Source organism: Priapulus caudatus, unplaced genomic scaffold (assembly GCF_000485595.1).
Source record: "Priapulus caudatus unplaced genomic scaffold, Priapulus_caudatus-5.0.1 Scaffold897, whole genome shotgun sequence".
NCBI classification, from domain to species: Eukaryota; Metazoa; Priapulida; class Priapulimorpha; order Priapulimorphida; family Priapulidae; genus Priapulus; species Priapulus caudatus.
Window position 1 is genome coordinate 82,099 of NW_014577958.1, and position 7,285 is coordinate 89,383.

At 43.1% G+C, this 7,285-nt stretch overlaps 2 protein-coding genes across 2 annotated transcripts in view; one reads left to right on the forward strand and one right to left on the reverse strand.

The window, feature by feature from the left end:
- Positions 1-2,943: 2,943 nt before the first annotated feature.
- On the reverse strand, positions 2,944-4,079 carry LOC106814279 (RILP-like protein homolog). The gene is made up of 2 exons (XM_014818576.1): positions 3,669-4,079; positions 2,944-3,025 (listed from the first exon to the last, which is right to left on the reverse strand). The coding sequence occupies exons 1-2, from the start codon at positions 3,939-3,941 to the stop codon at positions 2,978-2,980; spliced, it is 321 nt and encodes a 106-aa protein (XP_014674062.1). The 5' UTR covers positions 3,942-4,079; the 3' UTR covers positions 2,944-2,977.
- A 221-nt stretch (positions 4,080-4,300) lies between these two features.
- LOC106814278 (transmembrane emp24 domain-containing protein 2-like) overlaps positions 4,301-7,285 on the forward strand; it is a 6,684-nt gene continuing 3,699 nt past the window's right edge. The window contains exon 1 of the mRNA XM_014818575.1: positions 4,301-4,572. Within this exon, the coding sequence (XP_014674061.1) occupies positions 4,387-4,572 (186 nt within the window). The 5' untranslated portion in view covers positions 4,301-4,386. The remainder of the gene's footprint in view (positions 4,573-7,285) is intronic.

Below are 7,285 nucleotides of genomic sequence, written 5' to 3' on the forward strand. Positions count from 1 at the left end.
CTCACGGACATCAACATCACCATCACATCAACATACGAACGCGTTGACAGTTCCGATACTTTTTTTAGCCAGTACATGACATTCACTGTATAGTGCCTAGAGCTATTTGCAGTGTAGTTATGTCATGTGAACAATATTCGTGTTCAATAGAAGTGGGTTAAGTCAAGATATCACAAAGGGCTGTATCACCGATCTCTGCACTTATATTATCTGACATGCTATATTTCATTTCTCACGCGCGTGACACTTTTATGATAATAACGTCAGTTAAAGATATAAACACCAGTCAAATAACGTAGGCATCCTTTACCATAACTATCGTGAATATTAGTGCAAAGCTAAGTTAGCAAAAACGTGTGTGCACTATTGACGACTACATGCACAAGCAAGTCATAACCGCACAAGGTCCACTACACCACGGAGACGTCAAATCACTCGGGAATTACACTAGTTAGGCCTGCAATTTGCATTTCACATTCTCGGCAGCTCTTGAAGCCTGCGCAACGAACTGAAGCAGACGCCTGCATGATTAAAGTCTTCGCGAAACTACGGAGACAATTGATTGTCTTCATTAATTGTGTGTTGCTAGCACATTCGGACAAAATAAGAACCTATAATTCAAAAAAAGCACCGATTTAAAGCGCATAGTTATTAATATAGGTACATTATTATCATATATATGTATGTGTGTATGTATATATGTGTATGTATATATGTGTATGTGTATGTGTATGTGTTCGTGTGTACGTGTAAGCTAGTGTATGCAGGGTGCGAAATCAACGGGAGTCCGGAGTCAAATACTCCCTGATTTACTGTTGGACTCCCTGATTTGACATATGCAGGAGTCTGCGTGACTCCCTGAAAATTCTGCTATACTAACTAGTTCGTTCCAGAGCACAGCCTCGCCGAATGTTTCAGTATTAAAATGCCCAAAGAAAATTTGGCAGACGTGCAACCTCATGAACCTTCAAAATAAGCACATGCGTTATTGTTAATATCTTTAGTTTTGAACTTCAGACTGCGGACTCTCTCGTTTTGAGGGCAGGGAGTTCGTTGGACTCCCTTGTTCACAAGTTAATTTATACCCCTGTGTACGTGTATATGTATATATGTATTAATGTATGTGTCGCGTGTGTCTACATTTTAACCTTGAGCCGTTAAGCATTGTTGACAACCGCCGACTCACAAACAAAACCATTTATACCAGATTACTTTAATGGGAACAAGTATAGAGGTGCAATGAGAACAACTCTATGCGAAGACATGTGATATGAGAAACAAGACTATGCATTGATATTCGAAAACAAATTACTAAATATTTGCACTCATCTATGTACTTGTACTTGTAGCATATATCTAACGTTTACGAAAAGTACTTCTTGCACCATGCATATAAAGCAGCAGCAAAACTCATCTTTGCTTATAGTTATAGATCGGGCCTCTCACTGGCTTAGTGCCAGTCTGCGGAGTGTTTCATCACAGTAAAGTCTGCATTGAGCGCAAAGTATGGCTGCTGTACCAAGACACACACATATATATAAATATATTATATATATACGCACGCGAGCAATGCCGAGCATGTATGCACACACACACACACACACACACACGTGTGCGCATACGGCATACGCTCACTCATGCACACACAGGCGCATGGCTTTCGCCAATACTATAGCCTATGGGCCTATTTCTTGTGGTCTTGGCTGCATGATTCTATTTGTGGAAACAGTTTCCAAAACAAGAGGCACACGTGGGAGGGGTATTACGAAAATATTTGTACATGTGCATGCAGCAGCACAGCAGACATCTAGAACATGGAATATACACACTACATAGGAATCAGGCCTCGAATTAAGCGACAAGAGGGGCAAGGCAATTTTTTGGGGGCATGTGAGAAATTGCCTTGAATTTTCTCTAAAATGGATGGGCACCGAGGCAATTTTAAAAGGCATCAAGGCAACTCTCACAATTTGAGAAGGGCACCAAGGCACTTTTGTTTTTACCGTGTATGTACAGACCGTCTCCCACCCACATGTACATCGTCTCCGCCCCATGTAACTTACACCGTAACACCGACCCGCTGTACCGCCCTTTGCTAATGAATCACAGAACAGGGTTCAACATTAACTTTTTATTCACTAGACCCATCAGGCCTAGAAGTGCTGTCAGCTGAGGAAAACCACTACCCGACCTAACTTCCCACTACCGCAGACGCCAGACCATTGTATGAAAAACTTTCTGGGCATCGTATGAATTCCTACAACAGAGCTACACACCGTACAGATCACAGCAGGCCATCTTGGCGCGAGCGTTGTTCCCACGCTTTTAAATAGGGCCGGGCCGAGTCCACGTTGCAGCATTTACAATATCGTGTTTTATCACGGCATACACAAGCGCACGAATTTTATCCGATGCGTCTACTGCAGTGTTGCAGCAAGCTACGTTGATATATTATTGTTTTGCCGAAAGGTAGACTGTATCCCCTCACTGCTCTGCTAGACAATGTACCACCTCTGCCGACAAACAGTGCGCCGCGAAACACCAGTCTAAGCCCGAGGCACCGACGGCAATTACACAAGAAAATGGAAGGGCAGTCACTGCCGTCGGTCGGTTGGATTTCAGGGCAGTACGCGATTGATAGGGGACGGCGACGGCAATTGCTGTCGGGTGCGTCGTTAATTCGAGCTTGATAGGAATGTAGTATCTTAAACTCAACACTTTTAACTATACCAACAGGTTCGTATCATTCTATGTATGTTTTTTCAGTACCAAAATTATTTATCATTTTAAAAGTTGTAACCAGTATTCAGCTTGAGGTATGTATAAACCATACAAAATTCGAGTGCAACTATAACAGTTTTACAAATACTGACAATAACCCAACTTTACTTGTCATGTCTTTGGCTTCATGGCTGCCATCTTGTTGTGATTTTGGTATTAGTCGCTTGTTTCATCCTGCAGTCGTTCTATCGTCTCATCACTCTTTTGTCTCAAGACGCCATGATTCTCGATCTGTTTCCAGTTCCTTAAAATATGAATACATGTGTTGGTAAATATATAACATCACAGTTCATCATAAGATTACTTTTATATATGACATCAGTAGCAATGTATGTTGAATTGTGTCGTATAGGGTATTACACTGCGACTTCAACCTGTAGTTGTTAACTTCACAAGAATCCAGTAGGTAAATACATTATCCTTGGCCATGGGTACCCTTATTGTATTGTACCATTAGATATAGGTTAGACAGTATTGATCTATGGCTATATAAAAAAAAAAAAACAAAAAAAAAAAAAAATAATCAATGATAACTACAATGTCTAATGACATTAAAACAGACAGAGGGCACTCAAAGAGAGTGCATACCTCCGCAGCGTGGTAAACATGTATACATGTGTATAACACTGCTCGCCTGCTGACTGGACGCCCTAAGGCGAGCTGCTGCTGACTGGACGCCCTAAGGCGAGCTGCTGCTGACTGGACGCCCTAAGGCGAGCTGGTGCTGAATCGATCGCGCCCAACGCGTGTAACATGTATACAGTGTATAACAGCTCGCTCGCTGCTGGCTACACACACACACGAACACACACACGAGAGCGATCACATTACCTCCCTGCAACTCTGTTGCGTGGAGGTAATTATTCACACAGATTCACACAGCTTACCCGCTCAAACTTCATTCTTTCGGACGACTTCGCGCTTTTATGCGCTTCCAATTTCTCAACAGTAAACTGCAGGTCGCTGATCTGAGCACTTTCTCTCTCATTTCGTTGAGCTAGCGCTTCAAGTTGCTCCAATACTGTGATAACCTTTGGCATGAGACATGCTATAGCATCAGTTCCATAAACATCGATAATGTGCTCAAATTCACGACCGATCCCGGCCGCACTTTCGTATACATCAACAACTGTAATGTCCGCGATCGCATCAAAATCCATCTTGACAATTTTTCAGCAATGATATACTTAAACTTAAACCATAAACATTTTAGCTCTGCTGCACATTCCAAATACGTTGTAACCACGGTAAACGAAGAGGCGTTATCATCATACGACCTGTTTGGACCTGCACACTCTCTGTCATGTTCATTTTTCTGGTAACTAGCGATCCTGGCGGCAGACACATTTCGTCGATGCGAGAAATATATATTTTTGTCACTGATCTAATGATAAATAGTTTAATACACTAAATTTACAGTATTGCGCTAAAAAATTTTAATTTTTAATTTTTAATTATAAAGCTGATATATTATTGTGAATCTGTACATTTCTCCACATATCCGGTTTTGTAGGTGGAGCTGCGAGCGTGTACTTGCGTGGCGTAAATTTGTTGTTAGTTAGAGCTCAGAGTTAGAGTATAGATTTACTCGAATTATTATTAAAAATGAATATCTTAGAAACATTACTGTTGTTGATAGTATCACTGCTATGCATTGCCTCAATTGACTGCTACTTCATCCACATCGATGCCAAAGGAGAGGAGTGTTTCTTTGATAAAGTGAAGACAGGGACGAAAATGGGTCTGACGTTTGAGGTGGCAGAAGGAGGCTTCCTGGATATAGACGTTAAAGTAATGATTAGCCCTATTTTAGTATATAGCTTGCTACTATATAGACAATAAGATTACTTTTACTTTAAATATTTTTTTACCTCTATGTAGTAAGAGTGTATGGTATTACTATTAGTTGGTGCAGGGCTGTGTGTACGTAACGTAGTCCTAACCAAGTTAGCTCTAGTAGTAGTAGTAGTAGTTACTAGTACTAGTAGTAGTATAGTACTTATAGCCCGCTTACCATTAACTCCCCACTGGCGCGGCAGTTATTGTAAGCGGGTTATAGTACTAGAGCTATAACTAAGTTAGCTCTAGAACTATAGCCCTTTGCTCTGCCGCAGGCTGATAGAACAATACTATGGCAATTTCCAAGGTAAGTAAGCAATAGACAACTTTTTACGGTTAATAACTTCTTTGGTACGCCAAATAAAGCACATTCTCTGTCGCACAAATGTCTTAAGTTACTGCAAACACTAAAATTAAACTGCAAACTAACGGTTAAATGTTGTACTTGCTATATTACTCGTCGACAAAGATTATTTACCAACTTGTCACCGCCATTGTAGCCGGCGCTAGTGAGCGGGCACAATGTATTTCCAAGTGGAGGGGTGGGCAGGTTGCACGCGGTTGCAGGCTGTTGCGGCAGACAGGACCGATGGCACCAAAGACCCGCGTATCGATGGAGAAACAGGAGAATACGCGCGTATCGATGGCAACAGAAACAGAAACAGAAACGACGGTGTTGATATACACCGGACCCCTCTACTTGGAAATACATTGTGCCCACTCACTAGCGCCGGAACCGCGCAACGAAAAATGGCGGTGACAAGTTGGTAAATAATCTTTGTCGACGAGTAATATAGCAAGTACAACATTTAACCGTTAGTTTGCAGTTTAATTTTAGTGTTTGCAGTAACTTAAGACATTTGTGCGACAGAGAATGTGCTTTATTTGGCGTACCAAAGAAGTTATTAACCGTAAAAAGTTGTCTTTGCTTATTACCTGGAAATTGCCATAGTATGTTCTATAGACCTGCGGCGGAGCGGAGGGCTATAGTTCTAGAGCTAGTGTCTAGAGCTAGAACTAACTAAGTAATATTATATAACCCGACCAGACAACTGGGTTTGCAGCTCATATCATATATGTTTCTCACTTTGATTACTTTCGCATGTGACATCTAGCAGCCGTAGCCATATGAATATTTAGTCTACGTGATATATGATTGATAATGTTTGTTATCTTCAGTGGATGAGTATGTTTGTATGCACTCAATTCATAATGGAATAAGTAAGGGTTCAACTGCTGTAATACTGGTAATAGTGACTGAGTGCATGTATGTGTGCTTTACAATTCTGACATTCACTAGTACTCACAATCGCAGCTTTGGTGACAAAGTGGGGTGTCTTATATGTTACCATATACCAATGCACTGCAGTCTTTTATGCACCTCCAACAAACAACCAATGTAACATTGAAGTCACGCTTAAGTTGTTACATAGCTGTCCTGGTTTTACAATGAAGCAATTTAGTAACCATAACATGTATCAGTGAGCAGTAATCATAATTTGCTTGCGTTTGCTGTCATTGTCCTAGATATAATGATCAAGTTTACAGGGTTCGACACTAACGCTAGTTCGTTAGTCCGAGACTAGTAAAAAATCAGAAGGACTAGTAGATTCCCATAGCAGTTAGTCCGGCGGGACTAGTTATATTTTCCCCGTCCCTCACCGTCCCAATTTCCCATCGATTTTACCGGCGGCAGCGTCTCGCATCCAAGATCCAAAGAGCTATATATAACTCGTCCCCATTAACAAGTTTTCCCTGTTAGAAGCACTAGTACAGGTAGACGCTAGCACACTCTGCACGCTCTAAGCATGCTAATAGACCCTACAGCATTCAATACTCTACAGAATGCAGTACAAACATTGTTAAACAATGAGGCCACGAACCCAGTCTATGGAAGCCAAGGGTATGACCTGTGGTGCAGGCTGTATGTCTGGTAGTTTTTCACCGGCACTACAAACTATCGTTTGGAAACTGTTAAAGCGCATGATGCTTCCGAGGGGCACAGAAAGATCCTAGCAAAAAGAAATGCAAGGACCATGTCTGTTCACGAAACAGTGGGGGCCCAAGTGACCCAGAACTGAGATTGAAATGGTGTGTGGCGATCAAAAGAGGTGATGAAAGTGCACACGCACACACGCACGTGTACGTGCACACGCACGCACACACGTGTACGTGCACACACGCACGGACGCACGTGTACGTGCACGCGCGCGCACACGCACGGACGCACGTGTACGTGCACACACACGCCCGCACACACGTGTACATGCACACGCACGCACGCACGTGTACGTGCACACGCACCCACGCACACACGTGTACGTGCCCACGTACATGTACATGCACACGCACCCACGCACGTGTACGTGCACACGCACGTACACACACACGCACGCACATGTACGTGCACACGCATGCACACACACACACGTGTACGTGCCTATGCACGCACACACGTGTACGTGCACACGCATGCACGCCCACACGTGTACGTGCGCACGCACGCACACACGTGTACGTGCGCACGCACGCACACACGTGTACGTGCCCACGCATGCACGCACGTGTACGTGCACATGCACGCGTGTACCGTACGTGCACACGCACCCACGTATGCGCGCACGTGTACGTGCACATGCACGCGTGTACCGTACGTGCACACGCA

Bases quoted from the DNA above. Each gene is read 5' to 3' on its own strand.
- LOC106814279 (XM_014818576.1), bottom strand. From the start codon at position 3,941: ATGGATTTTGATGCGATCGCGGACATTACAGTTGTTGATGTATACGAA. The intron at 3,026-3,668 runs GTAAGCTGTGTG...TCATATTTTAAG, and splicing joins AAAGAATGAAGTTTGAGCGG to GAACTGGAAACAGATCGAGA.